Source organism: Pituophis catenifer, unplaced genomic scaffold (genome assembly GCF_029215685.1).
Source record: "Pituophis catenifer annectens isolate HBS135680 unplaced genomic scaffold, rPitCat1.0.hap2 SCAF_1, whole genome shotgun sequence".
In the NCBI taxonomy this organism is placed as follows: Eukaryota; Metazoa; Chordata; class Lepidosauria; order Squamata; family Colubridae; genus Pituophis; species Pituophis catenifer.
In genome coordinates, this window is record NW_027256881.1 from 264,700,582 (window position 1) to 264,725,458 (window position 24,877).

The window sequence follows — 24,877 nt, forward strand, 5'->3', positions numbered from 1 at the left end:
CTCATGCAGTAATAATGATAAGCTCAAGCTATTTTTGGTTACTTGGCATCCTCTTAACTATAAATAAATAAAGCTAAATTTAAAAAGGGGTTCAGGTGCTAATTACTGTGAACAGCATGCATGCTTGCACACACTAAAAGACAAATGAACTATGGAGCACAGCTGTTTTTGTGATGATCCCCATTAACCTAACAATCAGGCATTGAATTGATTTTCTACTTTCAGAGCTCCTGATCTGCTATAGGAAGAAATGCATCTTGTAGAGGCTATGTGGAAGGCTAATAAAATTAATAGCGAGAAATCTTCATTCTGTCTACAATTTACAAGCTAGGTTTTAGCTTGGACACGCTAGCTAGGCAGTTGGAAATATTAAAGAAACTTCATTGCAAAAATATTAGCCAATATTTTTCTTTTCTTTCTTATGGTGCAATGCAGGTTCAGTCTTGAATTAGAATATAGAATAGAATAGAATTCTTTATTAGCCAAGTGTGATTAGACACACAAGGAATTTTTCTTGGTGCATACACCTCAGTGTACATACAAGAAAAGATACATTTGTCAAGAATTATAAGGTACAACACTTAATGATAGTCATAGGGAAACAGTCAATATAAATCGTAAGGATACAAGAACAAGGTTATAGTCATAAGTGGGAGGAGATGGGTGATAGGAACAATGAGAAGATTAATCGTAATGCAGACTTAGTAACTAGTTTGACAGTGTTGAGGGAATTATTTGTTTAGCAGAGTGATGGCATTCGGGGAAAAACTGTTCTTGCATCTAGTTGTTCTGGTGTGCAGGGCTCTATAGCGTCTTTTTGAGGGTAGAAGTTGAAACAATTTATGTCCAGGATGTGAGGGGGTCTGTAAATATTTTCACAGCCCTCTTTTTGACTTGTGCGGTATACAGGTCCTCAATGGAAGGCAGGTTGGTAGTAATGAAACTGAATTGTCTCTATCTTGGAGCATGCAACTTTATAAAGATTTAAAAGCGACCTGTGTAGAATCTTTTTAAAAAGGTGTGGTAACCTGGTGCCATTTAGCTCTTTGCACTATGACTTCCAAAAAGCACTAGAGGAGGTCTATGCCAAAATGTTTTGTACAAGGGAGGGAAGCTTGAGGACTTATTAATTTATCTAGAAAGCTCTGGCTACAGTTGCTTAAAATTGGCAGCATGCTTTCCTACCTTCTTATGGTGGGAAATCAAAAACTGTACATTTCCCAATCCCAATCCCAAGACATTAAAACACACACAAAATGATGAGGCAGGAGCTGAGATATAGATATTGCCCACCTATGGTGGGCCTTAGGTTTTCCAAATATCTTAAATATGCCACTAGGGAAGATAAAAATGTCTGTTCTTTCTCAAGAACACTTTCCCATAAATCATATTTGAAACATTTTCGCTTTTACTGATTTATTTTGATTAGGAGTGAGCAAAGATTTCTCACATACTTTGCTCTGACTTCGTTCAGGTGGAAAATTAAGGTGAGTTATTGGTAGTTTGAAGGGCTGGAGGTGAAATCTTACAAAATTGATTGCAGGTACATGTTTTTTTTTTCCCCTTGGAAATCCCTGGCGATAATATTTCCTTTCTGACTATCCTTTTACTTTATCATACTTATTATGTGCTTCTTCAGCTGTTCAATGCATTCTACACCTAATACTCCTAGAACACGGGTGTCAAACTCGTGGTGTCAAGTTGCCGTCACATGATGTTTTGCGATGTTTTTCTCATTCGTGGATCTGCGCGTGATGCATCCGGCACACGGGCTTCCAGTTTGACACCCCTGACCTAGAATAGCACAAACTATTCATCCAGTTTTCCATTTCCTCATTTCTTGTTTGATGGCAGAAGGGCAATAAATAGAGAGTGAGGCCCATTAATTGCTGGATGACTTTACCAGAATTATGGTACATCATGCCAGCCCTGATAACAGTATATAGTTTGTGGTTACAGAGGTTTAAAATTATAGCCAAAATGCTTGTCCCTGTGGATACCTCAAACTATTTTTAATAGATAAATCCAATAAACTCCAAAATATATTTTTGCTAATTAATCTAGTTTTTAAATCATAAGAAAGATACGGTATCTGTCAATATCTAAGGCCACTCATTTAGTAATATGCCATATTTAAATTCTTTATTCCAAATTCCTTGTTAATTATACAAAACTATTTAAAAAAAATACAGTGATAATACTGGATAGTTGATTTAGCCTCTATTAAAACCTTCAGTTACTGGAGTTTCAGAGGTTGCCCAAAGGTCCACAACCTAGAATAGAAAGCTTATTTCTTAAAATGGTTTGAGATTGGAGTTTGATACTCAAAGCCCTATGCAATGCTCTAGAGTCTAGAATTAGGTGTTTTCACACTCTGCATGTGTATTGCCCTATGAGTAAGGCCTCTGGACTCTTCCAACTTTAAACAAAGTCTCCTTTGAGTCAATATCAACTCCAGTGATCTCGCAGACATGCCTATGTTGTTTTCTTGGCAATAATTCAGAAGTAGTTTGCAATTTCTTTCTTCCAGGATGGCTTAGGACTTCCCAGTCTGGCCTACAGCTTTTCCTGTCTTGCAATCAGGCCTGATTCTGCTTAACTAATGAGCCAAGCTCAGTTGATTAGTTTATTCAGTTAACTAAAAACACTTGCACATTTTCCATTATGGTTGTTGGAATTCTGAGTTAATATATCGTAGTGGAATTAAAAGACTAATAAAATCTCTCCTCTTCTATCAAAACATTATGTGTAAACACAAAAAGGCTGTGGCCTTCTTATGAGCCATCTTACTATATCACAGCTTTTCTGAGCCTGATCATCCATATCCATGGGATTTCAAATCTCCAGCAATGTGGAAGGCAGCAGATAGAAAAAAGGATCATTTAAGTGAACTCTGCTGAGTACATTTATCACCACAAACATTTGGGTGATGGAAAGCACTAAGATAGGTAAATTGATAGCCCTCCATTGTAATTCAAGTCAAATCTGTAACATATGCATTTATTGTTTAATTGATTTATGTATATTTAAGCATATGGATGCTGTTTATGCTGCTCTGGTTTCTGCTATGTTCCATATATTTGAATAAGGCCTAACATTCCACAAGAAACCAAGCATTAGTTCAACATTCAAAAGATTATCTCCCCCCCCCCAAAAAAAAACAAAAAAAAACCACGGTTTTAAAGTTCAAAGTTTGCACATGGATTTTTCTGGCTTGGAATAAATTAGTAGCAATAGGATTTTCTCTACCAACCAAAAAACTTCAGTCATAATTATAATAAACCTTATCTGAGTGTACGTGCACCTTTGGATGCTAAACCAACATCATGGATCAATCCTTCAAGGTTGTATTGTCTCTCCCCTGCCCTTTTCTTATTTGACTTAAGAAAAAGCAGATAAAACATGTCTGCTTGCATTCCAGCTGCAAAAGTTGTGTAGAAATCTTTCAATAAACCTATCAGCTCCACAAATAAACTCTCTACCAACAGCTAATGTTTGCATTTCCCCAACACCTTGTATGTGGTAGTAAGAAAAAATACCTATCAGAGAAGAATATATGTGTTGGTGGATTAAATATACTTTTAGAACATGTAAGAGAACCCATATGCTAATAAGTTTTTGTATTCTACAAAGCACCTATTATAAGAGGAGCTGTAGATAAATGCTTGCAAGAAGTCTCAAATTCCACACAATTACCTCAAACAAACAAAAAATAAAGCACAAACTAAATCTTCAGCCACCACACAGCTTTCCACAACCCAGTCCTTTCAAATACATCAAACTACAATTTCCATAATTTCCAACTAACTCTTCCCTTACTGAGAACTATAAGATTTGCAGTTTAACACAACTGGTAGATACCAAATAGATGGAAGCTACAGTGGACAAAGGTTTTTCCTCAATCCTAAAAAAGTCTAGAGATTTGCTACTAATAATAGGAACAGTACTATACTAGGGCAAGAAATTAGCTTTATTTGTAAACACACCCTGATGAACAAAATGATTATTTTTAATTATTTCTTCTCATTATGAGTTCAAACCCTTTTATAGTAATCAAATGTATTACTGATGTGTCAGTCACAGCTAAGGTTTAATCCACATTATGTATTTATTCCATGCCAATAATAAACTGGAATTATTTTTGACAGGTGGTAATTTACTATAATGAAAATAACAGAAAACTTGAATTTACAGATGCAACGCCACAGTACTTTAAAATGGAAAAATTAACTCATGTAATAATTGATACATGTTTTATCTATTTGATTTGATAAAGATGCAGATACATTTTCATATTAATTCTCTTATCACTGACATGGGAGAGTAAATTTCCAAATACATAACTTCTTTTTTTTCCTGATAGTCCTGTGCTTTGGAGTAACAACTGCCTACCTGGTTGTATGCTGAAGAAGGCACAAAACATCTTGCAAAAACAAAATTAAATCTGTAAAAATATATATAATATAATAGCACAAAAATCCTAATTTAAAACAATACAACCTGTACATATACTTTTGCATGTCACTTGTACTTATCTCACAATGGCTTGATGGGGAAAAAAAATAATGAGAAGAAAGCTTCTCAGTGAAGTCATTTTAAATAAAGGACCCTATTTTGGGGACAAAGCTTTGTAATCCAATTTATCCACATACCTTTATAAGAAAAATTTGATTGATGAGATGAGTCTTTCATTAGTTTAATTAGGGTGTTTTCCCCCAGCCAACAAAAAGGCAAGCAAAAAGTCTTGCTTGCAATGGGGACAACGTTTCTGAAGATGTTCTCTTTATAAGATAATTTTTCAAGCCCTTTTCTCCTTTTTGCTATTATTGCTGTTATTAAATTTGAAATTATTCATTAATACTACAATATGAATTTGTATTTTAATTTGTTAATTAATTTAGAAAGGGAAGGAAGAATTATATGCGTATGTTATATGGAGCTATTCTTCTATAGAGTCTATTTGTTTATTCCTTATAGAATAGAAAAGTCTAATGTTTACCGAGTCTTGTTAGAAAGGAGAACAGCAGTTACTGCTCTTCAAATATTCCAATATAACATTTTTGTTGCAATTACATTTTCATTGCTTAAAATTTTATTCTATTAATAGTGAATTATGAACAGGACATTCATTTGTGCTATTGTATAAAATACATTTCTGTCCTGCTTTAGTTGCTATATCATAGTTCAATTCTTGTCAAAATATTTCAGCCAAACAACAGCAACATTTAAAGTTGGATATTTCTGCCTTACAATGCTATTTTTTTTCAAATAACACATTTTTGTCTTGTAACTGCAGTGAAATATATTTCAAACTGAAAAGTTTTAAGTAAGACAAATCAACTTACCTGTCTGCATCACCAAGACCCAGTGAAGTGTTGCGTTGTAAAGTTTCCCTCACAGCAGCCATCCCATCAGGAAGTCTGTTTAATCTTCGAGTATAAAGGCCCAATCCACCATCAGTCATGTACCTGTAAATAATAATAACAATAATTCACTATCAGTCAATTCCAAAAGGCAACTTTACTTGGAACAGCTTACATCCTGCAACCGATATAAACGTAACACCATCAAACATCCACATCTGCCTATCCCATGTCCTTGGGAAGGACTCAATAGGAGGACAAAAATGCCAAATCTGAACATCTCACTGATTGTGCAACAAATCAAAAGTTAAACAAGCAAATGGATCAAAATAACATGGACAGATCTAAATTATGTGGATTACGATGTACCACCTATTTCAGCTAATTCTGGCACAAACTGCAATGTATTTTGATTAGTTAGTTTATATTCATTATATAAAAGTCTGGAAAAATGAGGGTTTGGCAAAGATATATGCTATCAATAACATTTTCTACCATGAAATGCTAGTACTATTTTGCTTACTGACTTAAAACTGACATTTTCCTTCATAACTAAAGAGGTTAGATAGAACTTACATCTAGTACTGTGGATGTATATAAAATGAATTGTTAAAGTTTCTGTGATAAACTGCTTCCATGAAGTACAATGTAAGTAAGGTAATTAAGGTGCAGCAAGCATTCCACTCATAAGTTATAAAGTAACTAGCTTCCAAGTTACTATTATACCTCTTGTTTGAGCACCACATTCAGCGCCTCAGCTAATGCATACTTGGAGAACCAATGGTCTCTCCTTTACCGCACTGCCATCCCTAATGTTTTCAGATAGAGAAATAAGCACAGAAAAAGGCAATAAACACATAACTGTTTGAAAGAATCATCTCCACATGGATACTGAGTTATTTGGTTGTACTGATAGTATCTGCAGACTGTGATCTACAAGAGGCTTTGGATGTAAAGAATATGTGTATGTATAGTATGGTGTTTATGTGAGCCTGCTTTCCAGAATATATTCTAGCGTGTAGATGTTGAACATTCCTGGCCTAGAGGACACATTTCCCCAAAAGCCACTGAATACAAACCACTCAGATGTACCAGAATTACTGTTTACTTTTAACCATCAACAAGAAACAGCTCCTAGGAACTTTCTTCAAAGAATTTAATCTCTTGTCTGCAGACAGCAGATAGGTGTAGTTCCACTACACCTATGAACAAATGAATAAAAATAATGCCTTTTATGTGTCAGTGTACAAATATTTAACTCTCTCAATAATTGTTTTGAAGTACCCATTAGCAATTAAGGATGAAACCAAACCAACTTTAACACAGAATGCTCTTACAGAACATTGATACTGGCTATAATCCCACTGAATTCCAGAAGTATCAGGATATTAGTGGTATTAGAGCAGGGGTAAAATGCTCTGAAGTCTGCTACTGGTTCGCTTCGCTGCCGGTTTGCTTCACACGTGCATGCGCGATGTGCACCAAATGTGCGCTTTGTGCGCATGCGCACCGCAGGCACTACCGCGCAGTACTGAAAAAGGAGGATTAAGAAGTCTTTTCTGAGTCTGCAAAGGTAAGAGAACAGTGAGGGGGGGAAACAGCTGTGCCGCGCAATTTAGATTTGCTAGAAAGCAGTCTTTCCTGCTTTCTAGTGAATATAAATCGCGCGACTCAGCTGATTGTTGAAAATACCGGTTCGCCCGAACCAATAGCATTTTTTTTTACTACTGGTTCACCGAACCAGTAGCATTTATTACTACCAGTTCAGGCAAAACAGACTGAACCAGTAGCATTTCACCCCTGTATTAGAGAATAAAAGCCTCTTGGGAATTTTTTTAAAAAATCAGGAAATATATCACATTGGCCTCAAAAATCAGTGTTGGGATTCAGCTGGCTTGTACCAGTTCGGGCAAATCAGTAGTTGTGAGGCTATGCCGTCCTATTTAGCTGCGTTTTTAAAGCTGCCTGCATGTGTGCAAGCACATGTGTGAGCAAAGCGCATGCACAGAAGGCGCACGCTCACATTTTCAGTGCTGGGACGAACCGGTTATTAAATTATGTGAAGCCCAGCTCTGCTCAAAATCTACCACATACAAGATTGTCAAGCCTGCTCTGCCAGAGTTTGATAACAGTAAACAGAATATGAAACCTGTTGGTATTTTTAAAACAATGGGCTATCCAGACTGGTTTGCTATATCATTGCATTTTGCTAATTTAATATTTGATCTGTTTTCACTGCTTTGTAATATTATAGAGAAACTGAATCTTTATAGAAACATTTGTCAGCCTGGTATTTTGACTCAATATCGTACTTTGATCCAGGAAGGAGGGGAGGGGGGAGTTTAAAGGTCCCAAGAGGATATAGCCAAAAATGGAGGAGAAAGTAGTATGCCCCTATGTTTATGTGCATCTTGGCTAATTTGTGTAAGAGAGGAAACTCTACCTAAGCAAATTCTACTAATTGACCCCATGAATGCAATTCATGAAAGTCTTAGCAGGAATCCCAATCCAATTCATAAAAAATCCCATCACAACATACATCAGATTAAATATTACCTGTCCGTTCCTTGTTATAACTTTCTGCTGTAATACAGATGCCCTTAAATATTGCAACTAGGCATGAATTTCTATGAAGTTCCCTGTAGTTCCCTACCATAAATCCAGAATTACTGTTCATTTGTATGCTTTATTTTGTAACTTGCTGAGTGACTGAACAGGAAGAACTTAGAAGATTTTAGCAACCCAATTGGAATAGGCAAACACAAGAAGAAGAGCCAGGCATGGGGAGATTGTTCATTGTTTGCTAATGGTAATTCACTGCCAACTGCTGCTAACAATTTCCTGAATACAGGAAATAATTATTCCATTCTACTCTGCTCTAGCCAGATATAATATGGAATGCTGTGTCCAGTTCTGGACACCACACTGAAAGATACAGTTCATTCAAAAAGAACAGTAACAATTGGAGCAAATTCAGAGGATGGCTACCAAGAAGAGGAGGAGTCTGGAAAGAGTTATAAGGAACAGTTAAGGTATCTAGGTACATTTAAATCATAGAAGAGACAGCTAAGGGAAGCTAGGATAACAGTCTTCAGATATCTGAAGGACTGTCAAAAGGAAGAATGGTAGACATTCTTTATTGTCCCAGAGGACAGAACTAGAACCAGAGTTAAAAGTACAATGAAGCCGGTTCAATCTAGATTTCAGAACAAATTTCTAGACTGTATAAGCTATCAATCAGTGAACCATGGAGTGATTGTGAGCGAGCTAAGAAATGAGAGGATTTCTAGATATAGTCAACTAACACATGGGAGCAGAGTTTGTTTGTAGTATATCACATAGGTGGCAGGTTAATTTGGGCTGCAGAAAAACTAGGAAGAAGCGATTCAGAGAGATTCTGCATTAATGAACTGATTAATAAAAGAAGACAGAAGATTCCTATTGCATTTCTAAAATTCTGGACTTTATCCCTAATTTCTTTATTGAAATCAGTGTGATTCTCACTTTCTTGCTTGTGCCCTGAGACATGGAGCTTGACAGACATCTGAGGCTGAATAGTCATGTATCAGAAATAGTGCAATAGATCCAGTCCTGAGCAGAAAGTTGAACTAGAAATTATCTAAATTACCTTTTTATTCTGCCTTTCCATGAACATATAAATACCCTCCTATATGAGCATTCAATATTCACTTAATTTTAAACCGATCCAAACGGATCCAAACGGATTATGAGGTTTGCTCATAAATTGTCCTTTATGTCTGTCCCATTTCCTACTCTGGTTCCAGCACCAAAGTTCTCTTCTCTTTTCCATCTGTCTCTGTTTGTTTACCCATATAGATCCGGATACAGCTTTCCTCACTGATGAAATAATTACAAGCCTCTCTAGCTAGTCCCATATGTGGAAACCTAATAATAAAGTGCAAGTTTCAAGTAATGTGTTTTGCATGGAAGATCTGGATAAATAGAGACTTGAGCAATCTATACACTGTTAAAAACTCTTACTCTCAATCTGATCTTTAACTGGGTGAAATGGTCCAGCACAGGGCAACAGCTTTTGAACCATGTTATCTCAGATTGACAAATTTACAGAATGTGTCCAAAATCCAGGATCCATGACTCCTGAGAGAATGAAATATGGGGAGGTTGCAGCTGCTTCAGTGTTACTGGCTGTTGTTGCAGACATGTGATCTTCAAATTCAACATTTTGTGACAGTTTCCAAGCCAATCTCGCAATCCCTCACTCTGTTCTCCACCAAGCAACAGCAACTTACCTTCTTGCTGGAAAGGGAAGGAAGAAAGAAAGAAGGGAGGAATAGGGAGGAAGGAACACTGTACAACTTTCCCAGCCCCTTCTACCCCCTCATGCGCTTCTCCAACCTGCGCCATGTCCTATGCACTTTCCCTGATCTGCACCTCCTCATGAGCCTTCCCTGTCCCATACAGCACCTCTTGCATGTTTTCACGCACTTTTCCCAACCTACTCCATGTATACCTTCCCTGGCTCATGCTGCATTTCTTGTTCACTCCCATGCATTTTCGCTGACCCATACCCTTCCTGCCCACCTTTCTCAACCCATGCAGAATTTCTTTGGTACCCTGACCGATGTTGACCGCCATGCACCATCCCAGGGTGGATAAAAATCAATGATTTTTTAAAAAAAAAATAAAAAAAATCAGATTTTTTTAATTTAAATCGGATTTTTTTTATTTTTATCTAATTTATTTTAATAAAAAACTTTTGGGGTAAAAATCTATCGTGAGATAATTTTCTATTTAAGATACATAAATAATTTTATTCAGCATGAAATGGAGCTTAGTTATGTAGCATGAAGCTGTATATTCTGCAACACTGGGACTATCAGTGAGTCAACAGTGGGTCAAAGGAGTAGCAGAGATGACAGTTGCTCTTTAAAAATTATGATTTAAATCGAGTTGATTTAAATCAAGCCTTTTTACTAGTGATTTAAATCATGATGTAAATCAACTTGATTTAAATCAACTTGATTTAAATCAAATCCACCCTGCACCATCCTGACTGACTTAGCAACTCTCATACACTCTTGCAGCTCCCATGCATTCTTCTTGAACCACATCATCCTCCACACCACACTTTATCCATGTGGCAACACTTATACAAGCCCATGACCCCAAGACAGGACTAGTACTGTCCTCAGCATTAAAATATAACAGTCTAGAGTCTATATCCAAACCATTATTGTTTAAGCTGGATACTTTCAACAAATGGATCTCCCACAATTATCTTCACATTTTAAAAAAATCACAGCAATGATTAGAGAACAGAGTATTTCAGACCATAGCAGGGGTGAAATCCAGCAGGTTCTGACAGGTTCTGGAGAACCGGTAGCAGAAATTTTGAGTAGTTCGGAGAACCGGCAAAGATTTTTGCAATATCTTTCCCCCAGGAGTGGGGTGGGAATGGAGATTTTGCAATATCCTTCTCCTGGAGTGGGATGGGAATGGAGATTTTGCAGTATCCTTTCCCTGCCACACCCACCAAGCCACGCCCACAGAACCGGTAGTAAAAAAAAAATTGGATTTCACCACTGGACCATAGGATAACATGCCATTTCCAAATTCATTGTAAAATCCAAGCAGCAGACATTATTCAGTGCCAACATTAATACTGTATTGGAGTATTATTAAATGGAGTATTTCTTATAGACTTTTTATAGATTTTCACTTAAGAAAAAACTAATCTGAATATGTTTGGAGTTTATGATTCTCTACATGCTTCCTGATATAGTAACCCCAAATCATATCGATATTTTCACATGAGGATTAACAGATTGTAAATTGCCACTATGCCAAATTTTTGAATGAAGTTTTAATCTTAAAAATAGAATGGACTAAAACCAACAGACAATGAAAGGGAACTGAAAAGTTCTGATAAGCTGCATTTTAGAAGCTTTTCAAGTAATCTTAATAACCTTAATTCACACAAGGTTTAAGAGTTCATATTAAACTAGATATGCTGAAATTAAAGTTTCTTCAGGTAACTAATATAAACAAATAAAGTCCAAACATAAAAATATTTTTTTAAAAATTATGCACATTATACTTAAATAAATTATACAGCTTAAAAATCAACTGCAGTTTAAATGTATATTGCTATGGACATTTAACAACAACAACAAATCCTTAAACCAGTCTTCCTCAAACTTTCTGAGGCTACAACCTTATGAAATGCATAGTCCAAAGAGTTTACAGTAGAATCCCACTGATCAAGTGCCAGATTGTGGAAAGCGATCCTAATTTACAGTATGGTGAAAATGTCCCAGGCGTCTCTGAATTTGAATTCCCCCTTCTCTTCTGCAAAAATTCTGTACAATTCAACAATACAAATCCAACTATGCAACAAGCAAAAAAAAAAAAAAAAACAGTGAAGTTGCTACCTTTGGCAAACGTTCAGCAAAATAACATACTTTACTAAATCATGAATGAAGCATTATTTCCTTTCAATCTTTCCGTTGCCGGTCTGAAAACACTGGCCAAATTCTCTGAAGAGTCTGAATATGTTCTTCAGTTCTGCAACATTTGCTGCCATTGACTGACTTTTCTTTTAAAGACTCTTCTTTGCCAAGGAAGAGGAGGAGGAGGAGGAGGAGGAGGAGGAGGGGGAAAAAGAAAAAGAAAGGAAGCTTCCTATCAGACAATTTAAACGTTGTAACTTCTATGCTGATGTTCTTGCAGTAAATTGAAAAAATAGTGCTTTGTTCAGCACTGACCCCATTTCTGCCTTCGGGGTGGGGTGGGGGGGCGGGAATCACTATACAGCTATAATAGATAACCCCAAACTATAATGCACCAAACAAGATATAAACTTCAGAAGCAACAAGGAGGAAAAAAATAAAATGCAATGGATATAAGTCAGCTCTGAAGACTCTACTGGTGCAAGAACAATAAACAATTGTCCCTCTGGAGTTTCACAAACAGGTTGCTAAGCTAGTTAAAACTAGGGACAGGACTATTCTCAGTTCTGCTCTGTCCATGGGGACAAGACACAATACTTTCCCCTCAACTGCATAAACAAGGAGGTCAGTTTCAATGGCAGTGAGAGAAGCAAGTCTCCAATCTTTCATTTATTATAACGTTTGTTTGCAAGACGTTACAGACCTCAACTTTAAAATGGCAAAAGCAAATGCAAGTGTTACGTAAGAAAGAAGGGCTTTTCAGTGTGATTTTTTTTTAAAAAATAAGAAAATAAATTTTAAAAAAGAATGTGCTAGCGAGTGTGTGTGCATGCATATTAGTGTGTATACAGAGATGCACAGGCATTCCGTGAATAGATTTGCTACCATCACTATATTCAACAGAGGTCTACAGTGAATCCTTTTGTGGTAAACAACTTTTCAATGCCCGTTTGTTATAGTCAATTTGTCCTCTTGTAGAAGTTGATACAGAAATATAGGCCAAATATTATTTATTTATTCATTTAATCATTTATATCATTTATTTGATTTATATTGCCGTCTATTCGCACATGGCGACTCAAGGGGGTTTACAAGAATATAAAAACATCACATAAAAAACAATAAAACTAATAAAAGAGAGAATCATATATACTAATTTGGTAATAAAACTGAAGCAAATTAAATACTTTTGAAACTCCACTGATTTTAGTAGGACAACTGCCGGTAATAATATACCTACAAAATAATTTCTCTTGAGATCTGTGAACAGATTAGATAATTACAGAATTATTCCTGTAAGCCAGCACTCTCTAACATGATGCTAGATTGTTTTGGACTCCAACACCCATTGTTTCTACTATCAGAGAACTGGGATGGGGAAAGTTGGTACCATCTAGGCAGCCATATTTAGCTGATTCAGGCCAGATGACAAAAATCCCGTTAAATGTGCAATGAGCTACTGTTTTCCTTTGCTCATGTTCTCAAGGCTTTATAATTTTAGGCAAGAAGATGCAAAGTTGTGCTAAAAGAACCCTGACAGACAGCAGACAGGTGGTGGTGGAGGACATTTATATTCCTAATCAGGGAGTCCCAGAGCGGTCAAGCGGACACAGGGAAAACAGGACCAGGTAAAAGCATCATGAAGACAGTACAGACAGATGAACAGATAGGAGGCAGCAATAACAATTCACAGAAGAGAGAACAATTTGGGGTCTACGTGCATCTAGCATTTGTCCTCCCCGGTGCAAAAGTAATGTATGTCATATGAGCTGTCACAAAAACAAAAACACAAAAACAAAACCAAAAACCTTTGAGCCTTAAAGCTTCTCATAATAACAAAGTATGGGGCCTAGAGATTAGACTAATGAACAGCTCTTGCAGAAGCAAACCCCTGCATGTGTACACCAGACATACTCAGACTAGTACATCAATGTGTACACAACAAAAGCTGTGTTCACAAATTAGAACTGGGTTGGCTAATTTAACCCTTTATCTGTGACAGAATCTTCTGGCCAGTCAGTTTATACATTACATATATAAAAATCTGGGAATGAAAAGAAAAGAAAAGAAAAGAAAAGAAAAGAAAAGAAAAGAAAAGAAAAGAGAAAAGAAAAGAAAAGAAAAGAAAAGAAAAGAAAACTCCACTGAAGTGCATTTTTGTCCTGCTCTTACGAGTCTAATACGCAGATTTTCTTCTGCTTTGTTCTGCACTGAAAATATGATACTAAATTGAAAATTAACGTTGAATAAGTTGACACTGTGGTACAAAAGTTAATATCGTAAGACTGTGAAGTAGTCTTTAAATGACTTTTGGAGGATTAAAGAAATACTGAATTCGGTGGGAATTAAATTACAGTGAACATAAAGAGGGAATTCAACCTCCCCCCCCCTTTATAAGTATTTCTGTTTTACCTAATATTTTTTCAAATATTATTAAATATCCTATATCAAATATCATTGGAGGAGGAACTTTAATGTAAACAGAATAATCATCTTTTAGCAAATGACAAAGTCATTATTATTTGATGTGGATTCTTGGTACATCAGTTTGGGAATGTTAGGGCCAAATATGAAACTATCCAGTCTCCAAGAAGTCAAACAGCAGCCATCAGCAATAATCCCTCACCCTCAAAACACCATTCATGTCCCAAATATTACTTTAACCTCCCACTACGAACAATGTACTTTTTATTTTTTTCTCCCCTCAGAACAAAGCCTGTGTGTGTGTGTATATGAATGACAAATGTTTAAGGAAAATAACAGTTGCTGAAAATATTAATACAAAAGTCAAGAGACTTAACATTCTAGAACAGGTGGCAGGATGACATTGGATCCTGTTTTATATTGTATATATTATTATGCTACCATTTGTTGAATATTGCCTATTCTTCTACCATTATTGAAAGTTACAACACAAAGAAATTCCATTGGAATTTCTAACATGGTACTATGTTATAATATATGGTAAAAGTTTATAATATAGTAAAAATATACACGACCATGCTATCAACAATCTAAGAAAAATACAGGGAAGTTTAATATATAAATAGAAATAAAGCAGCATACAAATTCACGCTGGTCTACAAAGAAAGAAAATTTCATCCTGTTTCCTTTCCTAGAGGGAAGAATATTCACTCCCTGGTAACTACTCATTTGTTTGCAAATTATATGAAACAATTCAAATGTGCATTTTTCCAGGAAATACATATTTGAAATTATTCCTTCAAATATCAGTTTCCAAAACATCGTGCTATCACCTACTTAAATATCCTATAGCAGAAGTTGCATAATTTGTGTACTACTACAGAAAAATCTTCTGCTTAAATTGACTACAGGTGGTCCTTGACTTATGTCCATTCAATCATTGACCATTCAAAGTTATGACAGCACTGAAAAAATATACACACAAAGTTCCAGCCATAGCAGTGTTCTCATGGGTATATATAGAATAACAGAGTTGGAAGGGAGCTTGGAGGTCTTCTAGTCCAACCCCGTTTAGGGAGGGAAACCTATACCATTTCAAACAAATGATATCCAATCTCTTCTTAAAAACTTTCAGTATTGGAGCATTCAAAACTTCTGGAGGCAAGTTGTTCCACTGATTAATTGTTCTAACTGTCAGGAAATTTCTCCTTAGTTCTAGGTTGCTTCTCTCCTTGATTAGTTTCCATCTATTGTTTCTTATCCTGCCTTCTGGTACTAAGACCAAACATGGTTAGCAGTGGGGTGGAACTTAGAAACTAACAGTAATAACTTCTAGTAACCTACTACTTTTGGACCAGCCAATATGATTATAAGTTGGACACTCAGATGCCTATCTCACAATTATGATATTACAGCAGGGGTGAAATGCTACCGGTTCGCTCCAGTTCAGGCGAATCGGTAGCGGCGGAAGCCTGTGGTTTGGCGAACCGGTAGCAGCAGCAGCACGAGGCTCTGCCCACCCTCCAGACATCGTTACTTCCTGGATTTAACCAGGAAGTAACCTGTTTTTGACCCTCTGCACATGCGCAGAAGGCTTTGCGCATACGCAGAGGATCCAAAATTGGATGTGAAGATGGCACGCGAACAGCACACGCACTTCCAAACCAGTAGCAAAAGTAAGTAGATTTCACCCCTGCATTGTAGTGATCTGCAGTCACACGACCCGCATTTGTGATCTTCTCTGCCAGCTTCCCACAGCAAAATTAAGTGGGGAAGGTTGCAAGTTGTTTCAGTAAGTCACTCTTACATTTTTTCCTGTCCATAGAAACCCTACTGCCTGTGTATGGCCTGCAACCCACTGTCCCCAGTTCTTCCCCAACTTTCACTTAGCCTGCAACCAACCCTCCCGAAGTTTCCCCAGACCCACACACAGCACCCCGATGTTCCTTACCTGGGAGTCCCGCCTCTTCCTGCCTAACAACTTGCATGTCCTGGGATTAGGACAGCAACTGGGGCTGCCTGGGATTGTTATCATTAAACAATGAGATCATTTGATGCAATACTTTTCCACTTAGTGATGGCAAACTGTTGCTGTCATAATCCAAGGACAGCTATACTTTAGATGATGGGACATGGAACAAAATATTTTAAACTGTTATAACCATTTGTTCCTTAAGAAGAAATAGTTATTCTATTTTAGCTTGCTTACTTCATCCTCTTTTCTTCACAGCATTTTTGAACCAATGTTCAAAATGTTGTCTCTCTAAAAATGTCTTCTCCAAGGTATCAATATTTTTTTTTTGTTTTTCTCTTCATTCATTCATCTTCTCCTTTCCCCCTCTTTATTCTTTCCATACTTTTATTTTTTATCTCCTTCTATTCAGGAGGACTCTATAGCATTTTCTCCAACTTAACAAATGTTACTAACAGGTGTAAGCTTTTGTCAGCTGCAGCCACCACACGGCCTAGCATAGTTCTCTTCCTGCAATTGTACTGCTCTTTCTTCTTCTTCTTCTTTCTCCCATCATATGCCATTCCACTGTCTTCCTTCCTAGTGAATATTCAGCACCAACAGAACATATGCATTTTTGTCCTGACAGCTAATCACCCATGTAAGACAACTAGCAGCTGTATCTTGCAGTGTGGATGAAATGCTCTGTAAAAAGATCCTCCTTGTTGGTATTATGTGGTCTTAGCAATTCCTACCAAGAAGTGAGAAAATGCCACAGATAATAAGCTTCAATTGCTTATTGAAACAATTGGGAAACCATGAAAGAAGAAGATACAGTAAGAAAAATAAATTTCCCATATTCAAAAAAATAACATCTCATGGTATAGTTCTGAAACAGACCAATGCTACAGTGGTAGTAAGAAAGAGTGCACCCTACTTTCTTGGGGGGGGGACTTTTCCACAAAAACACAAAAACTTTTCTTAACCTTGGCCTACCTGCTGGAACAGAGATCTGAGAAATTCTAATACCACTTCAAGTTGCAACGAGTAATGAAGGGCAGCAGTTGTACATTTAGTGATACAAGTTCCATAAAATCCTCGATCACTGACTATCACTCATCATTCACTCAACCAATATATTAATTGTCAGTACAGGTGGTTTCGTATTTCCTACATTCCAGTGAATGTTTAGCCTGCTTTATTTCTTTTTTACTCTTCCAGGCATGTGGTTAGAATATGCCTACAACAAACATAAACCGTTCAAGGGTAAAATAGAATGCAAGGCTGTCAGTTTAGCTTTAGCAGTAAATCAATGGGGAGCAATTAATGTGATACTGGTAGCACCTTATTTAATTTTTTGCTTACGTCTTGACTTTGTTGTGCCCACCCAGAATCCGCCTGAATCGGAACAAGTTACAAACATTATAAGATAAATAAATAAAATATAATTGCAGCAGAAAAAGGATACTTTAATAGTCTATGAACTAACTCAAGAAACCGTCACATAAATAAAATAATGATTTATAGATAATCCCCAAAGGAATAGGAAATGTAGCCTGACACACTGAGGAATTTTAATTAAAATCCGAGTAACTAAGCTGGTTAATACTTGTTGAATTCTAGGAAATGTATACATTTACAGCTATTCAAGATGATTAAAATTTGAAATGGCTGAAAGCAACAGATATAGCTATCATTTCTTAAATAATTTTTTTTTAAAAAAGCTCTAAGGAGAAAAAAAAAAACCCAAAGCCTCACTCCTAACTTCAGATCCATTTTATTAGCGAAGGCCAACTACTGCTGAATTCTCTTGCTAACAAAACTTTGTCCCATTCTGCCAACTGCTAGTGCCTCAAACATTTTGTCCTTCCAAGCCTCCTTTATGAGCAACACTATTTCTCATTATCACTATTCAGTGAAAAAGAGAACTTGAACAGAGTTCTTTTGAAAAGGGATAAAAACAAAATTAGACTGAATCAGGCCATGACTTTAGAGATTAAATGCCTTATGTATATGTGTCTAGGATCCTATAGTGGCCTATTGGGTGAAAAATTACTTTCCCCTCAGTTTTTACAGCTTTGATTGCTCTTTGATTATTCCTGCAGTTTTCTTGGCAAGAATTCAGAAGTGGTTTGCCATTGCCATCTTCCTAAACTGAGTAAGAGTGATTGGCTCAAAGTCACCCAGCTGGCTCAATATGTAAGTCAGAATTTATAGTTTCCCATTTCTAACCTGGTGCCTTAATCACTACAGAATCTTTCTAAGTTATTAATCACCTTTTTTTAAAAAAAAAAACTTTTATGTGTATTTTATACATAAAGATGACCATTCCCAGAAGACTGATTGTGATTGTTAACATTGCTTTGCATTGTTCTCTAAGTTGTTTTTAATAACACTTGATACCAAAACCTTTGAACATCTCTGATACATCCATGGCTGGCATCCTTCGCTTGAGAAAGGTGATAGGTAGTTTAAGTCACTGTAACTAAATTTCTTATAATAGAAATTCAAAGACAGAATAGTTGAAATTTGGATTAAGCAATTAACTCCACTACCCAATTTCTGTTTACGTCTTGAAACTTCTAAGGACAATGTAGCAATCCAATGCTTAACTATTAGCTTGAATGACTTTTATCTTCATAAAACATATTCAAGCAAAAGCCATTGGAAAGTCGGGTACCTAGCAAAGAGGAGAAAATATGAAAATATTAGCCATGATGGCTAAATATTACCTCCAGTATTAGAAGCAATATTCCTCTTAAATTATACATTGGGGTTGCAGTGCTTCACAAACATCATGCTTATGGGCTAATTATTAAGGAAACAAAATGCAGTACATGGTATCATCTAGTACAATTCTGATGTTCTTAAAGCAGGAGTTAGCACTGCAGGATAACACTATCTATGCACTTCTTCAAAGAGATAGTAATTGCTGTGTCCACCTTAACTGTCTAACTGCAGATTATTCAATCTTATGTCAGAATAGTATTATATTGTGTTGGGTTTGACTCCAAGTGACCGTATGTACAAATGTTTGCCATCCCGTTCTGTTTTTTAATACTGTCTTTTAACAGTTGGTTGGCACTTTGAGCCAGCATCTGGCATGTCTCTGGCACTGTTGCCATGCTTGGAGTTGAACAGCACTCAACATGGAAGTATCATCTATATCAGGGGTCCCCAACCCCTGGTCCATGGACGGGCACTGGTCTGCGGCATGCCAGCAAACTGGCTGCTCAAACACGTGAAGCCCTATCCGCGGGATACAGGTAGCATGCAAAACTATGCTTCCTTCCGGTCTGTGAAAAAAACTCTCTCCATGGAACTGGTCCCTGGTGCCCAAAAGGTTGGGGCAGGCCAGTGATCTATGTGAAGCAGCACTGTAGGCAAGGACATGGCAAGTCTGATTTGATAATCATGGTAGCTTGTAATGCACTTACTCTAATGGCACAAGTCATAGTGGCCATCACCAAATGGTGAGAAAACACTAGGTTAAATAGACCATGATCTAATACATAGGTTCAATAGGATTAAAAAAAATCTTTGATGAGCTATTTTAGGTCATAGCTTTTAGTTACTGATGTGTAAAACCTGTTGGTTTCACAACTGGAATGCAAAACTACTGAATTTAAGTTTGGACAACATGTGGGAACTTTACCTGAATATATATATATTGGCTCTTAAAGCATGAGCGTTTAAGAATTACCATATTAAAAAACAGTTTAAGAAATAAGAACAAAGGTCTTTAATTTTTCTAGTGAAACATTAGTTCACTGCAGATTTGCATTTTTCTGATTTTTCTTTCTCCTAGATTAATGTTAGTGCCAAACCATGCTTTTTATTCCCCTATTTTGTCCACTCATCAAACTTAACTGACCACCATCTCTTGTGAACTTGATCTTTCTGGTCAAAGACTGGAATGCAAAATCTGCCCACAAGCCCTGCCTTTCAAGAGAAAACAAAGAAATGAACAACCAGTTAGCTAGGGTCAATTCAAGTTTCAGTCTGCACAAACTTGAACAGATGAGTGAAATCAAGTCAGGGTGTAGCTCAGTCATAAGCTCTTATGTTGTAGTTTGTTGTCATGTAGCCAAAATACTCAATTAACCCAAGTGACTTTTTAAAAAAGATATGCAAGAACTCAAAATATCCTGAACATCAACTTCCCATCTAATTACAGGGTTCGGTACAATCAAACCGTGAAAAAGCCAACATGTAGTTATATTAAATATGTTTAACGCCACGTATTTTTTTGCATGTACATTTTCAGACTCTGTTTTGGAGTGGGAAAAGCCTGTGATGAAAGGAATGAGCAAAAATGGGCCACTAAACATTAAGAGAACATAAAAAGTTCTTAAAAGTTTCTTATATTTTTGTGGGGCAGTTCCATTTAAAACCAGCTCTTGGAAAACATTCCAGAGGCATTCCACATGTCTACTTCGCAAGCATCCTAAGTGACATAGGATTACTTTCCTTCTATGAATCAAGACAAAGAGAGAGCAAGGATGAATATTAAGCACAGAGCTTAGCAGCAATTTGGATTTGAGGGGAAAAGCGATTTGGAGGTCACACACCCTTTAACAACTTAAAGAAGCCACAATTTTTCCTAGAAAAGATGCATTTGATTTAAGGAGTCGTCAACAAATATGATGGCATGCCCACATTCACCCTGAATCCCCTAATTTTATTTATGACATTTATATGGCTGCCCATCTCACAAGAAGTGACTCTGGGAAGCGTACAACAATTAAGAAAAGCAATCAATATATAAAAACAATATTAGAAACTATATCTTATATTATATATTATTTAAAAATATAAGAATCACTAAAATATACAGAAGAGAATAAATATTAACCACAACAAGGGAGCCATTTAAGAATGTCACAAGTACCCTGGAACCCCCAGACCAGATGACATAGCCAGGCCTTGAGGGACTTATGGAAACATTAGCAAGGATGGGAATAACCTCACTTCTGGGAGGAGAATGTTCCATAAGGCAGATGTTATGGTACAGATTACCTACTGTAGGAGATGACAAGGGTTAGGGTTAGGCTGTAGGCTGAGCACAAGGGAGAGGTCAAACGCATCATCAATCATGAGTCCCTTCATGCCCATAAGAGATCTAAGTCCAACCCACCTTGAATTCCTTTGATTCTTATCTACTGCCAATTTGCTTGGACCATTAATAGTTCAGTAGTTCTTGTAGAGTACTTAAGTTTGCAATCAATCTTTATACCCATTTGACCTGCCTGGACTTCCAGATTTCCCTGGTGCTTGACACCTACCTCTTGGGACACACATAAAGTTTAAACCTTGGCCAATAGGATTCAAAGCATGTTTCCTCTGCCTGATCTAGTGGGATGGACAGATATAGTTGAGGAAAGACAGTCCTTAAGTGATATGGTCCCATGCCAAGAAAAGGCTTTAAAGGTTAAAACCAGCACTTAAATTGGACCTAAAAGCAAACTGGTAATCAATGTTGCTTGTGGAACAGAAGTGTGACAGTGCTATTTTAATATATCTATGCCAGTGCATTCTTACCAGTTGAAACTTCTTGATACTCTCCGAAGGCAGCCCCATGTAGGCTGCATTAGAGTAGTCCAATCTGGAGGTGACTAAACATGAGTGACTGTGAGTTTAATATTGGCAAGATCAATTATACTTAATTGATTTCTGTTCTAGTTATGAGGTTGGACTTTCACGTGATTGTAGAACACGTTTCCCTTAGACACGTAGCCTCTCAAAATGAGGAAATGATGCCAATGCTGCTGCTGTGTGTAGGATATCTCAGGGTTAATTAGCGATCAAGGTTATCTTGGTGATCAGGAATAGTATTGGGAAATCAAGGTGATAGGGATGTAATTATGCTTCCATAGTTCATTTATCACAAGAATTCTCTATATGAACCTAAGATGATCTTTTTTGGTATTCAGTCTAACAATGTTTCTAATAGAAGCTGAATGTTGAAAACCATACCATTTTGGAGCCAGCTTTTATTGATGCATTAAATTTACATTAGAGATAGTTAGTTTAAAAGTAAAACTTTTAAGATATGCAATTAAGAAATACAGGCTGGATTTATAAAATGCAATTTAAAAATGTGGCTTGCTTTATATGGTTTGACACATAATCATTATGGATCACAGAACCAAAGGTTATGATTTACAATATGTTGTGTCAACTCATACATTATAGTTTGTTTAACAAATCAGAATGCAGTATGGGACTTAGCATAATGTAGGAACTCAACCTAAATATTTAAGTGAGACTTCTTTCACTGAGTGCTGTCAAATGATAGAAGCTAATACAATAACTTTGTCTAAATCAAGAACAATTTCTACATTTAATCAGAAATTTAAGCTAGCAGCTTGCAAGGATATATAGCTTAGATGCAAATTCAAGCTTCAATCAAACTTGCAAGTAGCTAAACTACAAAACCACATATCCAAAATCCATGTGGTACTTATTATTGCACATTATCCATAAGTGTGGTATGTCAGCTTGTGGTTTTTACTTAACATCTAAATAGAAAGTAAATAAAAATATAGCAACCTGAAGAATGTAGAATTTATGGCAGAAATAAAATGTTCATTACATTTCAGAACAACCAGTGCAGTTTAGACTGACTACAGGATAGTTAGGGAAGAAAAGAATGCTAATACTTATAATGTTAAAACTCTTTTTAAAAATGTGTTCCTCTCCTCTTTTAAAAGATGCCCATGGGAAGATTACAGGAGGAAAAAAACCCTGAAATTTGTTCAGAGTCAGTATTCTAGTTTCACACCCACTATCTTGCAGATTGTTTGAAATGTAAAATGAACAGAACTGAAACTATTTCCACCCATCCATCTTTTGAATGGCTGGGGGCAAATAAACTTGCAGTGACCTTGGGTAGATCTAGAGGGAAAAGTATTGCCACATATTCATGGCTAAAGTACGGTTGAAATCTTAGGTATGCTAAAAAAGGAAATAAGCAGCCTGGCTTTACTTCCTCAAGAAGGAAACAGATTGAAGAAACAGGATTATTGCACTGAAAAATCAAAATGGAAATGCTGAATCTCATAAGATATGCATTCTGCCAAATTTTATTGACTTAGGAGCTCTTGATCACATTTCCCTCTAGTGGAGAAATCTGATATGCAATGGATAGATTGTACAGACAGTCCTGGGATGATCCAAAATATTTAGGAATGCACAAGGTTATTTTTAAAATGCATATACTAATAATAATAATAATAATAACAATAAGACAGTATTACGCCACAATTAAATACCAGGTGATTATGATATGTACCTGAATTACTGCTAATATTTTTATTCATTTATTTGTGTCCTGCCTTTATTATTTTTACAGACAACTCAAGGAGCGAACATATCCAACATACCTTCCTTCTCCTATTCTTCCCACAACAACAACCCTGTGAGGTAGGTTGGACTGATAGAAAGTTATTGATCCAGAGTCACCCAACTGGCTTTTATGGCTAAGGTGGTGCTTGAACTCATGATCTCCTGCTTTCTAACCTGGTGCCTTAACCATGAGACCAAACTTGGTCTTTTAATCACTTTTTTAAAAACCACCCTTTTAAAATCCCAAGAAACAATTTTATAGAATAATGACCAAATGCATAGAGATTGATGCACAAATATTCATCCCAAGCGAAAGAAGATTATAGGAACTCTCAGTCATTAAAAAATGTACAACTGATGGTTTCCAGACAAAATTTACACACAGCACTCATCAATAGAGGCACTAAATACATGACAGTATCTTGTCATGTTACACAACACTCAAAGAAATCCATGCTTTATCTTGTTCCACTAGCCTTGCTGATGTCTTATCTTCTAATTTCTAATCAGCTTTTAACTGATGACTAAGTTCAATGACGTTTGTCCATTGACAGGATTCATCCTCTTTCTGACTGAAGAGAGAATAATGCATCACAAAATGAATGAGAAAATGTAAGTACTAGGCCAGTGATGGCTAACCTTTTCAGGACCGAGTGCCCAAAGCGTGCACGTATGCACAAAGGTGTGCGCACGTGCCTGAACTCCCAAAATGCAATGCACGTGTGGTCCCTATGCATACGCACTACCACACGCATGCACGCACAGCCCCTGTGCACATGCCCCACCCCTGTGCATGCGCACGTCCCGCATGTGCCCCACTCCCTGTGCATGCGCATGTGCCCACTGCAGGCGCCTCACCCCCCCTCCCCCGCATGCACGGCAGAGACCTGATGACCAGCTGGCCAGTGGGAGGTACGCGTGCATACGCAGTGGAGCTGAACTGGGGTGACAGCTCACATGCCCACAGAGAGGATGCTGCGTGCCACCTGTGGCACGCGTGCCATAGGTTCACCATGACGGTACTAGGCTGTCCAGAAGTTTGCATCTGCAATTCCTTAAACCAGAATTTCAAGCTTCTTCAAAAAACAAAACAAACCTATCTTGAACAGTCATATGAAGTCTATAGCATTTTTCTGAAAAATTAAACTGAAAACAGTTTTCTGAAAATTAGACAGAAAACAATAGGAAGCAGACTACTAAATGTTGAAACTGAATTAAGAAAGTCAGCATTTAAATATTTCATTTTTTTTATTTCTCCCCACCCAAGAAATAGTATGGAGCAATATACCATCTGAGACCAGTCAATGACAAAGTTGGGGTGGGGTGGGGGAGAGAAATTTATCAGTTGAGCAGAGAAATAA

The 24,877-nt window shown here is 36.9% G+C and overlaps 1 protein-coding gene across 2 annotated transcripts in view; it reads right to left on the reverse strand.

Moving 5' to 3' along the window:
* NAV2 (neuron navigator 2) overlaps positions 1-24,877 on the reverse strand; it is a 298,412-nt gene that overhangs the window by 106,080 nt on the left and 167,455 nt on the right. For both annotated transcript variants that reach the window (XM_070935086.1, XM_070935079.1), the window contains one exon: positions 5,346-5,468. In XM_070935086.1, the coding sequence (XP_070791187.1) occupies positions 5,346-5,468 (123 nt within the window). The remainder of the gene's footprint in view (positions 1-5,345; positions 5,469-24,877) is intronic.